This window comes from Parasteatoda tepidariorum, chromosome 5, assembly GCF_982258835.1.
Source record: "Parasteatoda tepidariorum strain Cologne lab strain chromosome 5, Ptep-v5.0, whole genome shotgun sequence".
Taxonomy (NCBI): domain Eukaryota; kingdom Metazoa; phylum Arthropoda; class Arachnida; order Araneae; family Theridiidae; genus Parasteatoda; species Parasteatoda tepidariorum.
In genome coordinates, this window is record NC_141759.1 from 25,584,927 (window position 1) to 25,598,435 (window position 13,509).

Here is a 13,509-nt window from a genome sequence, read left to right on the forward strand (position 1 = left end):
AGTTTCTAATATTTTTTAAAATAGATTAAAGAAACAGGCTCTGATTTAAAAAAAAAAATTGCAAAATGAAGCAACATGGTTGTGAAATGTAACCAAACAATGGAAACAGAATCAGTGCTTTGACTCAAAAAAGCAAGTTGAGTAAAATCTTGATTCATATTACATAGCTATTTTCTGCAATTGATGTTATTTGTCATTAAATCAATTGATTAGACTTGTTACTTTAATTTTGGTTATTAATTGTAATTAATATTTATGTAAAAATTTTCTGCTCTAATGCAGGCATTACTTATTGTCTTGCATTAGTGCGGAAAACATCCTACACCCTTTTTCAACCTTGCATGAAAAGAAAGTGTTTGTTAACAAGTTAGATTAATGCATTTTGTTTCAGTAATCTTCTAAACATAGTTATAGGACTAATAAAAGATAATACAAAATTGTTATCCTGATTTTAGTATTTAGTTTATAAATTTATTATAAGTTGAAATTTAATTCTTTAAATATTTCATTGGAAGTTGTTAAAGGTTTTCCTATTTCCCATAGATGGCAGACCTGGAGGACCTGGTTATGATGCTGGATATGACGACGGATACATGCCCCGTGGTGGCCCTCGACAAGATCCTTATGGACCACCTGCTAGAGATCCATATGGAGGCCCTGCTCCTCCAGATAGGTAATTGTTGTTTTTACCTCCTATTTCAAGTTCTTTTGTTTAGTTAGACCACCGTCATTATCTCACCTATTTCAATATTATGACTGATACATAAAGAATGAGGTACTCAGGGTTGCCACTCTACAGGGAAAACCTGGAAAATACAGGGAATTTAAAAATCACCTAAAATAACAGGGAAAATACAGGGAATTTTGTTTTTTTTATTTTGATCTTTTAAAAAATGGTGACCACTCAAAGCGTAATCTATGGGATATTTAACCATGCTATTTCAGCTATTCTAAACTATTTCATTTACTATAGTATTATTTAAGTATGTTCAGCTGTTTTTCCAGCAATTGAAACTAATAAATATAGTTAGTCCAATATAGCTCACACAAGAGCACAGTAATTGTTGTTTCCTCTTAATATATTGCGTATAACATGTACAGGGAAAACACAGGGAATTTTTTTTTCCAGATTTGAGTGGCAACCCTGGTACTGTTTGCCCTTCCCTAGATGCATTATTAATTTAACACTTGTGAGAATCTTTAAACTGAACCATTCACTCCTATGTAGGGCCTGAAATTTTATTTAATTTTCTCTACTTAATAGAATATCTATCTAGAAAATAAGTTATGACAATTTATGAACTTACTAAGCATTTTGCCATTGACAATGAATCAATGCACAAGTCTCGAGAAAATGATTCAAAGTAATATTCCTTTTGATGTTACTGCTTAATGACCTTGAAGCATCTTAAATTCTTTATGAATGAAGAAAGAGTAATGGAACTGCGTATTTTTGTCTTAGACTGCATATTTTTGTCTGGGCAATCTATTGAAATATTGAATAATTGTTGGATCTAATTAAAAATGCATATTGTATTCTCGTCAAATCCCCTGTATGCATTCATCACCTTTTTAAATTTCTTTACAAAGTAGTAAATTCGTCACTCATATTTTTCTTGTTTTAATTCACTCTTTTTTTGTGCAGTATTATATTAGGTGGTTTCTTTTATCTTAGATTTTGTAATTCTCTGGACGTATGTCATGTTTAACAAAAATAGCTGCTCATGACCAGCATAACACAATATGCTTCAAACTATTAAAACATTTTGAAAGAAGTGGATTAAAGAACAAAGGCTTTGTCAAAATAAGTCGTATTTATGAATTTCCAGGGGTCTGTCTAGGCCAAATTTGCTATCATTTACTGGTACCTTCACAAATTCAACTTTGGGAAAAACAATAGTTTCACAAAATACTTTTTCTTTAAATTTTATTTTTGTATCCCATAAGAACTGATGAATCCATATTTTTGTATTGATTTTTTACTATAATTTTTAATTTTTGCAAATTCTGTCTAAATTTTCACAAAATAGGTACTGCTCAGAAAAACCTAGACAGACCCATGATTACAAATATGTTTTAGTTTTCTTTACTTTTCGACATAACATTCTCATTTTAAAGACTTACAATAGTCCTAGAATTTTCTATCAAGTATCAGTATATATATTTATATATATATTTAAATATGTAACTATTCCCATTTTATTCATAATGTTGTGTAAGTTTTGAAGTCATGTTGATATTCCGACTTATTATTTTAGGTTTGGGCGTGATCCTTATCGAGCTGATGGACCTCCAGCTAATCCTCGTGGGCCAGGTTATGGACCTGGTGGTCCCCCACCCCCTCCTCAGGGTGGTCCTCAAGGTGGCTGTGTTATAATGGCATATGGACTCAATGCCGAGAAAATGAATTGCGATAAATTATTTAACATATTGTGCTTATATGGCAATGTTGTTCGTGTAAGTTTTAACTTTGCATTATCTCTCTCTCTCTTTTTTTTTTTAATGTGTTGAAATTGAACCATTAAGTTAAGTACTTTTTATTTTATATCTGGCTCTACATCTGTCAATTTAAAATGCTCCAACAGAGTATTCAGTTGTCGGAAAAAGTTTATCATTTGTTGAATGATCCTTAAATTATTTTCATTTGAAATTTGTCTTAAGCAAACTTTATTATAATCAAGAGTCCCTAAATTGATTTTTTTAAAAAAAGCTAATCTGATCTTGAAAAAATTAGGTACAAGAAGGTTTTCATAATAGCACAGCTATGTGTTTATGTTTTTGTATTTTATAATTTATTGAATCAGTTTAAGTAAATATTACTTAAAAATGAGAACTTGTTAGCAACAATATCAAGGATTTAAAAAAAAAAAAACGATAATAGTAAAAAATAAATATGGGTATCTTACCAGGCAAACCTTTACTACCTTTTTTTTTAAGTTTCTTTAATATATTTAGTGTGTGTACATAAGCTGCTTATTTTTGGTACTTGGTTCTAAAATAGACGCCCGTGGCTGAATGGTAGCGCTTCATGCTCCCGTGCTACAGGTCTTGCGTTCAATCCTCGGGCCGTGCAAGGTTGACTCAGTCTTTCATCCCTTCAGTGGGTCGATAAATGAGTACCAAGCGCAGGGTTCATTCTAAGCGGGGTTTACGGGGCGGCCCGCCCCGTATGCCCTTTTGATATAAAATATCCGCCCTATTGCCCTTTACTCCTTTTATCCCGCCCTGATATAATTGAATGCGCCCTGTTGTGTCCCCTCCAAAAAGATACCACTCTCCTGTAAGAAAGGATTTTTTTGTCCTGTCTCCCCCCCCCCCTCCGCTTAGTAATACTTTTCTTGAAATCAACTTGTCTTCCCTCTAGCTCAAAAGCTACGGGTAAATGAGCTCCCCCCCCCTCTTTACTATTTCCTCTTGAAGTTAGTAGTTTAAATAAGAGATCTTCCAAGAAGTTCCTCAGGGAATGCAACCCCACCTGCAGCTGTGTGGGTTCCTATTTTCTCTTTTTAGAAAAATTTCTTTTTCTTAGAAATGGACGTATTGCTTATTTTAAGAAACCATACTGCTATGATGACGGTCAGTAGGCCTGGCAAGAGTTTTCCTGGAAAGAATTTTTTAAAGGAAGAAATCTTGTTCACAAAGCCTGTAGACAATTTTAGGGGTCAGACTAGGTCATATAGATAAAAGATACATTCTCATGTATCTTCTGAACCCCTCTGCCCAGCTTTATTCTTTTGAAGGAAGAAAGAAATTTTTACTTTTGATTTCAAAAGTGAAGGGACTTAGACAATTAACTACGCAATAAAAAAGCTTTTTTTATCCAAAAAAAAAAAAAAAAGAAAAAAAAATCTAATTTTATAATAAACTTTTTTTTACAATGACGCAATACAATTCTTACAATAATAAGTTTCAAGTTATGTTACATTACAAGTTATTTTAAGATATTAGCAAACGATAATTTTTATTCCGTTTTTTTTTCTTTTTTAATATTTTTCTCATTCTTTGTTGGCACGCTGCCAGAAGTATAAACATTTCCGTTTTTTTTTCTTTTTCTTTTTTTACTCTTTTAAAATATTGTTTAGCGTTCTCGTTTTCATTAGAATTTGTCCCAGCAGTTGATTTTTTTATTAATTTGTTTATTTATGTTATTACTAGTGTGTGCAAAGGTATGACTGCTCCTCATAAAAGTTGAATCAAGCACACAATTTATTTGTAGATGAAGCATACTTAATTCAATTAATCGTTTTTTTCCTCTTTCTTTCCTTACTTATTATTTTGTTCGACTGTTCATCCTAATTGATACTAAATAAGATATTTTGAATAGGAAACGTTTTCATACATTTAGAATTTTTTCTAAATTTTTTACTCATAACTGAACTGACAGAGTGATGTAATTATATCGGTAAATTTAAATACGTAACTTTCCTTTATTTAATAGTATTAAATTTATTTATAGCTGTATGCTTGTACCTCAAAAATATTAAAAAAGGAAATTTATTTGAAGATACAACATGTGTTATTCGCAAATTTTTTTTCTTCTTTTTCTGAATGATCACAATGCAGCTTTAATTTGGCCGCCCATTTTAAATAGAACTAAATAAATTGATAAATTAAGAAATTGTTTTCTTTCTTTAATAGTAACTCGTTTATTTGACGATATTTTTCAAATCAGGTGTTTGATTCGACACTATCACAATTACCAAGCCGATTGATAACTCTATGTTGTATTTTCCATATATTTAAATATGACACTTCTATATTGTTACTTAAATTATTTTTTTTCTCGTTATTATAGAAATTTGGTCATTATTTTTGCGCTTATTGCAATTTCGGCTATGATCTATATCACATACCATGATGATTTGACAACGCATTGTAATATTAGATAGATTAATTTAAATACCAAACTTTTTTCATTTAATATTTTTCAGCTTTTTATTTGTTTATTAATTTATTCTTAATATCAATGTTATCGCTTTGCTAACTCTGCGTTTGTAAGATCGTGCGTCGTAAATATTGTAAATTGAATTTATTTGAATATAATGAGCAAATTTTTATTTCGATTCTTCTTAAAACTTAAAATGTTCATTTAAATACAATAAAAAGTGCTGCGGTCGCAAATGAATCTTTTTTAATAACTTATTTATTTACTTTATAATCATTTGTAATTGCTTTAATTGTCTTATTTTATTTCTCTTAATCACAGGGTCCGTACGCGCCAGACTTGATAAGTCATGGAATTGTCATAGAAAAACGTAATTTTACTTGTAACGTACTTGTACGTTTTTGATAACGTAATTTGCGACATTTCCCCTTTCGAAATTGAAAATTAAGAAGGAAAAAAAAGTTTTTTTCCACACCGATCTTTATTAGGTGCATCCATACCCAGATAAAAAAAATCTGAATTGGCAAAATCAGTGTTAAGTCTCGCACTCAGGGGGCGTCGCCTTTAGGCAGGCCATAATTAGTGCAGTGACAGTGATTTATAATAGAGAATCACTTAGGCTGTTCCATGGTTATTCAATGGTACTATAAGAAAGTTGAACAGTGCGAGCGTTAGTTTCTTACACTTCAGATAAGTTATATATATTCCTTTTTTCTTTTTTTTTTTTTTTATATAGTATTACTTTTTGTGCTGATTTAGTATTTATCATGAAAGCAATTTTTTTTTTTTAGTTATTTATTATTAATTTCGTTTCTTTAACATCTTAATTTATACTTCTTTTTTTTTATCTTTTTATCCATCTTATTTATAATAATTTTTTTTTGTAACAAAAAATCTTGACAAAATGCATTTTTATTATTTTTTTTTCGGGTTTTTTTTCTCTTCTCTTCTTGCAAAAGTTCATGAATTGATGAAGTACGATTTTACTTCGCTTCAATGCAGATTATTGGGTAGTATTTTTATTAAATTAAATTTTTTTAGAATGACTTAGTTTTTGAGAAGTTTTTTTATTTATTAGTTTGTTTATTTTTTATTAATAATTTCTCCGTTTATTTTTCGTTGTCTTGCTGCTTTGTTTCATATTTTAGGATAATTTATTTTATTTTTTAGCAGACTAAAAATATGCGATTTTATCCTTTATTTTTTTGCTTGTACTTTGATTTGTTAGTTTCTTTTTAGGGTGATTTGATATTAAAAAATATGCCTTTTTTAATGTTTTTTTTTTTTTTTTACATAATTTATTTTTATTGTAACACTTTATTACAATCTTATTTTCCTATAATTAATATTTTAATTGATGCTCATGTATTGGATATTTTAACTGTTTATTGCGTTTTTGTGTTAAAAAACAACGGTAGCGCTTTTGTGTTCAAAAATGTTCTTACATTAATTTGGACTTAATTTTGATTTCACACAGATTATTTATTTGTATTATTTTTTTAAACAACTTCGTAACTATAAAAAAGTTTATTTTCTATTATTGCTCTGTAAATTCCTTTAGTCTTATTTACCCTTTCCTTGCAATTATCATAGGGGTGCACAACCTGCGGCCCGCCTACTACTGAAGTGCGGCCCGCGAGAGCTACTGATCACAATAAAAAAATTTTAATCGCACTTTTGAGTCATCGCGTTTTGACACGTTCAATTTTAATAGATTCTATAGTAAACGTATGTTTAACGCGCTTTCTTTAAATTCGAATTCATCGTAAATATAAATTATTTTGTTAAACACTTATTTCCACTTTGTAACGTGATTTCAAAAATCCTGAATTTTTTATTAATTTCAATAAACACTTTTTGGTTCAATTTATTTGTGAAAATTTAATCTTAAATCTAAGTAATTTTTTTCCTTCTTTTTTTTGCTTTTCTTTCTTCTTTTAAGCTATTTTTTTTTGTAGTTATTGCTATGCATTCCCACGTACTATAAAAAATTCCTATAATTTCATTACGATATGCGAATTTTATATCTCACATTCGACAAACTTTATTCTTGCTGAGTTCAGCATAAATTTAAGTAATTATTATTACTTTTTTTATTGAATTGCCATACTTTTCCACGTGATTTTGTAACTACGATGTTATTACAACACGCAAAAAGGAATTTTTTTCTTCATTTTTTTTTAAAGAAAAGTTTATTAATAACGTTCATTGAAAAAAATGCTGCGTCATAATAAAAATGCCTATAAAAAGAAAAGTTAATGAAAAAGAAAAACAAAAATAACAAATTGTTCTTGGTTCCTAAAACAAACCTTTAACACTGAAAATCAGTTTTCTATATTTCCAGTTATTTATATTATAGTGCAGGGAAAGAGTGATAATAAATTAATAGTATGAGACGTTCTGTTTAAATGCTGCATTATAATAAAAGCAGCTGAAAAAGTCAAGAAAAAAGAATTAAGTCAACATAAATGCTCTGAAGCAGAATAGAAAAAAGCAAAAATGAAAAGAAAAAAAAAAATCGTTCTCAATTCTCAGAATTAGAAGTATCGAAAAAATTACGAAATAGATTTGTCTGATTAAAAAAAAAAAAATTTCTTAAAAAAAAAAAGCAGTAATTCAAAAACTTGTGGTTCAGAATAAAGTAATCCAGTTTTCCAACTTTCTTTTTTCTTCTAGAAGATAAATTTGCAAGCCATGTTCAGAAACATGGATTTTAAAATTTTAGAAATTTATGTTAAAACTATTTCTTATAATAAGCTATAATATAGTCAAAATACAATTTTATATTTTTTATCATATCTATACAAATTCAAAAGAAGAAAAAAAAAACTTAGAAAAATACATTTTTAAAAAAATATTCGGAGGAATATTTGACTGCTCATTTAACCAACTGCATTTTTGACTAAAGTGCCAAATGCTCATTAAATCTTTAATTTAAATGCAATATGATAGCAACCTGAGAAATTCATAAGTGGTGGAAAACGTGAATTTTTAAACTGCTCACTGTTTGTTGCTTAAGTAATAATTTTCGATATAAAAAAAAGATAACGTTTACTATATAAAAAAATCTAAGAATTAATAAAATGAAATAATAAAGTACATTACCAAATAAGTATTGAATTTTATTTTGAACTATAAGTTTTGTTTTTATTTTAGGTTTTTGTTGAAAACTTATAAGTTTTCTTCAATTAAAATATTTAATTTGAATTTATATTACTTAATTCTACATAAATTTTTTTCTTACTTTCATTCTGCGAGCATTGAAGTTTTTTTTTATTGCATGATTTGATAAAAATGGCATTTTTTCTTTTTTTATAAGTATTAGTTTTTTTTTATTTTCAAATGAATTCTAATAATTGAACAACTTTAATTTTCAACAAATATATTATTAGGTTTATTGATAAAAAAAAAACTAGAACACTAATGTTAAAAGAAATATTACTACATTTGCCAATAACGTGTCTAAATACATGTGCGGCCCTTCGTTAGTCAACCTGCTGTGCAAGTGGTCCTTTACTCAAAAAGGTTGTGCACCCCTAAATTATCAGATCTTATATATACTGTATAAGTTAAAGATGAATGTGAAGTTAAAGTTTGATATTATTGCTGCGACTGAATTCAAGTATAAAACTTCCAGTATGTTTTATTTAAAATGACTGGAAGTATGAATTTTATTTTGCACATTTTTTTGTAAATATTGTTTTTTATGTATATACTTCAGAACTTCGTTTTCAACAGTTAAGCTTAAAAACGCAGTTTATTTTATTTTTTTATAAGGGAGAGCCAGATACATAATAAGTTTATTTTCAAGATTAATATTCATAGTTTATCTGAAAATAGTTATTCTAATCATCAACTTGAGAAAGAAAAACATATCTGAAAAATTTCAGTTGTTTCCCCAGGTCTTTCAAAGGTATGTGTAAAATTTTAAATATATTTTTAGTGAACTAAGAAATATTGAGATAAAGGAAAAAAACCTCGTTTGAATTTTTTAAAAAATTTTTCAATTCAAACTGTAGCCTTTTTTCCTTGGAAAATTGTAGTTATACATTTGATAATTATAATTGTGATTAGTGATAAAAGTAAACTTATATATAATTATTCATTTTAACTATGCAAAGAAGGTTAAGATATCTGCCCTTTTTATAAAATACAATGTCCTTTTTTAAACTTGCTGCCCTTTTTTTTAAAAGTATAGTGCCCTTTTCAATTTTTAGCACCCTGCCCTTTTTTTAGTGTAGAATGAACCCTGCCAAGCGTGCTTGGGAACTAAACACTGAGGGGGTTTCGCGCTCTGCTGACCATCTAACCTGAACATCTGCTCCTGAGCCCAAAGTCAAGAAAACTGAGATTGGCGCAGTAAGCCTTGGCGTATGGGTTGTTGCACCACTGAGTTTAGTTTGAGTTTAGGTTCTAAAATAATTCTGATTAATTAAGCATATTTATTCACGGAAACTAGAATATTCTACATATTTTCTTAAATGTTCATTTCAATTAGTAAAGGCTCTTTTTTTTAAACTTAATATTGCATTTTTTCCTCTCATTTTGAAATGTTCTTTTTTTAGATCAAATTCTTAAAAAGCAAAGAAGGATGTGCGATGATTCAAATGGGAGATATCACCGCCGTGGAACGAGCAGTTAACAATCTGAATGGATCTTATTTCTACGAATGCAAGCTGCAACTTGGGTATGAAATTTATTTATATTTTTTAATTAGTTTTTTTTTATGATTATGTATTTAATTATGCATTTTTGTTAAAAAACTATTTTATTTTTATAGATATTCTAAACAGGCTTTCTTAAATGATGTCCAGCAACCTTTCTCATTGCCTGATAATACACCATCTTTCAAAGATTACATGGGTAGCCGCAACAATAGATTCAGCAACCCAGAAGCGGCAAGCAAGAATAGGATTACACCCCCATCAAAGATGCTTCATTTCTTTAATGCACCATTTGGTATTTCTGAAGATGAAATGAAAAAGGTAGTTTATCTTCATAATTGTTGTTCATTATTTAGTTAATTTGTATAATTCTTTTGTCCTGATGTAACATGTGTTTTAAGTATCAAGAGTGCTTAACTTTAACAAATTACTTTGTGAAAGACCAGAATTTTTAAATTGTCTTACGAATGATAATGCCTATAGTTTATGAACTGTCTGAAATAAGGTTAATACCAAAATTTTCTCAGAGAATTAGGCTATGGGAAGTATTATGCCTATAGTTACACGCAATTATGATTATGTTATGCATTACAATAGTTAACTGTTCATTAACTAATCAAAACATACTTAATGGTATTAGCATTTATTTCCTTGTCATCGTTTTTATTTTAATAAATATTTCTAAATGTAAGTTTCTGAAGCCATTAGAATGATAAAAGATTAATTTGGAAAATAGATTCATATTTATTTTGAGCATATAGTGATAAGAATTTTATTTTTTTATTTTTGTAACAATCATGTAACTTAAAGCATGATATAGAAAGGTTTTTACTGAGTAGTACTTTTCTGCTTAATGCAATGTTAATAAATTTTTATTTAATGTTTTTATAGGTTTATATATTTATAATGTTAATTATACTAATTTAATTAAATACAGTAATTTTTTTAAAATTTTACATCTGTAGACTGGCTGTCCTTAAATATTGCCTATTTTAAGCTCTAAATAATAGCATACATATTTCGTCTCAATAAAGATTCAGTCATAAAATTTGCCTTATTTTTAGGATGGCAATTTTGGTTTTTGAATAATTTTCATGAAAATATTTCTCTTCTTAATACTGTTATGTATCTCCTGTTTTTTTTTTAACAAAAACTCCTTTATTATGTGACTATCTCCTGTTTACCTGTGTATCCTTAAATTTCTTCGCATTATTTGAAGAAATTTATAAAAATAAATTTGGCAATAAAATGTCCACTGATAGCAAAATACTTATCTTATTCCTCAACAGATGGTGCTATTGCCAGTACTGCAGTATGATGAGTGTTAATAGTTAAATTAATAAATAATGCTTTAAAAAAATCTTTAGATTAAGATTTATATACATATTTTTTACTTCGCTAAATTCAAGTGCTTATATTCCAATTTTGAATTTCTCTTTTTGACTTGCATGATTTATTAGAACTTGACTCATGACCTAAAATCTCCTTCATTTTATGTATCTATTGTTGGCAGGTATGCTTATTTTCCTATCATTTTACAAAAAGAGAGACACTTAACTATCTTCATTTTTAGGTTTTCGAAGAAAAGGAAGCTATACCTCCTGTGTCTGTAAAGCTCTTCCAGTCCAAAAATAACTGTAAGTTGCAGTCAGTTTTTAGATGCCTTTTTATCAACTAAGATTACTGATTAAATTGTATTTTTTAATTCTGTTACTTAATGATTCAAATTCTTTACTATTTTTGTTTTGTTTGTTACAGCTGAAAGGAGCTCTTCTGGATTGTTAGAGTTTGAGAATGTAGAGCAAGCTCTTGAAGGTTTAGCTCAATGTAACCATACCTCCATTAAAAACCCCGGTTAGTATATTTGTTTCTTTTAGTCTTGAATGTTCATCTGAGATAGAAGTATTTGTTTTAGTTGCATTGTTGCTCCTGAACTAGGTTTTTCTATAGGTAACTGGATATTACCAGTTTTTCCTAAGTTTATGAAAAGAAAATCCCTATGAAATAAATTTTTTTATTCATTTCATTTCTTGTTTAAGCTTTCCACTGGTATTTAATGGGTATTTCTTCTAAATAATGAGGTATGCCTCATTTATAGCTTGTAACTTTTATTCTTTAAATTTTCTAAACTATTCATGTTTTTTTTTCTTTTTTTAAATCTAATAAATCTGTAATAACTATCTAAAATGAATGTATTCATTATTTTTTTTTTTCTCTTAAGATTGTTTAAAAAATCAAAACTGATTAAATCATCATCCATTTGTTAATTGTGCAAAATATCCATAATTGTTAATATTTAGATACTAGTAGTATAAAATATATTTTACGTAATTGAGTTCTTATTTTATCTTAAATTTAAATTTCCTGTGACTAAAATATTTTAGTATTACCTAAGCCTTATTGATTATCTGAAATTAAATATAATACAATAAAAATAATATAATTGTATATAAATTAAATTTTGGATATGGCATTATAAGGAATATTTAAATGTAATTTTCTTTATTATTAAAATGCTTTTGTTATTTCAGTAGCTAACTTTTTAATTTTGCTATGTGAAATACCCCCTTGCAGAATTGTCGCGACGTAGCAGAGCGCTGAGAGTTCTTACAGAATGATTTTTCTTTTGAAAAGTAAAAAATAATTACTTCAGAAATTCACACGTAATATTTGAGTCATGCATTTAGTTAATCACTTTTTGACTCTCTGGATTTACGTCGAAAGTATCGTAAATGGGTGTAATATTCTTATTGTATTTTCGTCAGTTATTGATTTTTGTGTGAATTTTAAATATCCCCCCCCATATTTCAAACAATATGGAAAATTTGAATCGTGTGTTTGAGTGTATACTTTTTAAGGCAATGATGGTGCTATCGAATTTTTGTCAGTTATTGCTATTGATTTCTCAATAGATTATATTTTTTATGCAATGTTATTACAACCTAATCTCGAAACAAACATGCATTCGAGAAGTCCGATTCGCTTGATTTCGTTGTCGATCTTATTTTTTGACAAATTATTTTTTTTACTGTGATGACTATTTACAAAATGCAGGGCTGATTGTGCTCCGGAAAAAAGTCCAGATTTACGGATTTTTCACTGACAGTAATCCGGAAGTTTCCGGAGATCGAAGGTCCAGACTTTTAGAAAAATCATTGATCACAGAAGTTTCCGGGAATCAAATTTTCAAAGGTGGAACTTAAAAACACAGTTTATTTTATTTGTTTGTAAGGGAGAGCCAGAGAGATACTTTATAAGCTTATATTCATGATTAATATTCATTTTTTATCAGTTATTATCAGTTTATTATTATTTATCAGTTATTTTTATCAGTTTTATTAGTTATTATCATAAACTCAAGAAAGATAGACATCTTTGTAAATTTTAATTACTTCTCCAGGTCATCATAGGTATGTGTAAAATTTTAAATATATTTTAGGTAAACTAAGAATTATTGAGAAAAAGGAGGAAAAAAATCTTGTTTAAATGTTTTTCTAATTTTTCAATTTAAACCTTTTTTTTTTTTCTCTCAAGAAATTTTCCAGAATTTTGACTTGACTCTCAATCAGCCCTGAAAATGTGAAGAAAATAATTTGTGCTTCTTTCCCCCCAACAAAATGTGAGAATATCACCCATAATATTAAAAAAAAATTATTACATTTTCAATTAAAAAATATATATATAGTTTTTGATTTTTGTAAACATAGCATTTTTGTTATTTTAAATTAGTAACATATATGTTTGTTATTATTAAAAGTATCTTGCTGAAAGATATTAGTGCTAGAGAATTTTGTCGCAGATAATTCGAATCAATTCTGCCACAGGGTGAATTACAAAAGAAAACTAACTATATAATTAGAATTAAAATAAGCTAAGCGAATGGCTGAAAACTTGCTAAGCAAGTTGATCAGCTGCGTTTTTTTAGAGGACATGCGTTTTCTTTATGGAATATTGATTTCG

At 28.0% G+C, this 13,509-nt stretch overlaps 1 protein-coding gene across 1 annotated transcript in view; it reads left to right on the top strand.

Annotated features, from left to right (window-relative positions):
• Nucleotides 1–13,509, top strand: part of sm (heterogeneous nuclear ribonucleoprotein L) — a 29,352-nt gene that overhangs the window by 14,684 nt on the left and 1,159 nt on the right. Inside the window, exons 8-13 of the mRNA XM_071185608.2 lie at nucleotides 544–673; nucleotides 2,259–2,457; nucleotides 9,451–9,572; nucleotides 9,666–9,870; nucleotides 11,123–11,186; nucleotides 11,308–11,403. Of these exons, the coding sequence (XP_071041709.1) occupies nucleotides 544–673; nucleotides 2,259–2,457; nucleotides 9,451–9,572; nucleotides 9,666–9,870; nucleotides 11,123–11,186; nucleotides 11,308–11,403 (816 nt within the window). The remainder of the gene's footprint in view (nucleotides 1–543; nucleotides 674–2,258; nucleotides 2,458–9,450; nucleotides 9,573–9,665; nucleotides 9,871–11,122; nucleotides 11,187–11,307; nucleotides 11,404–13,509) is intronic.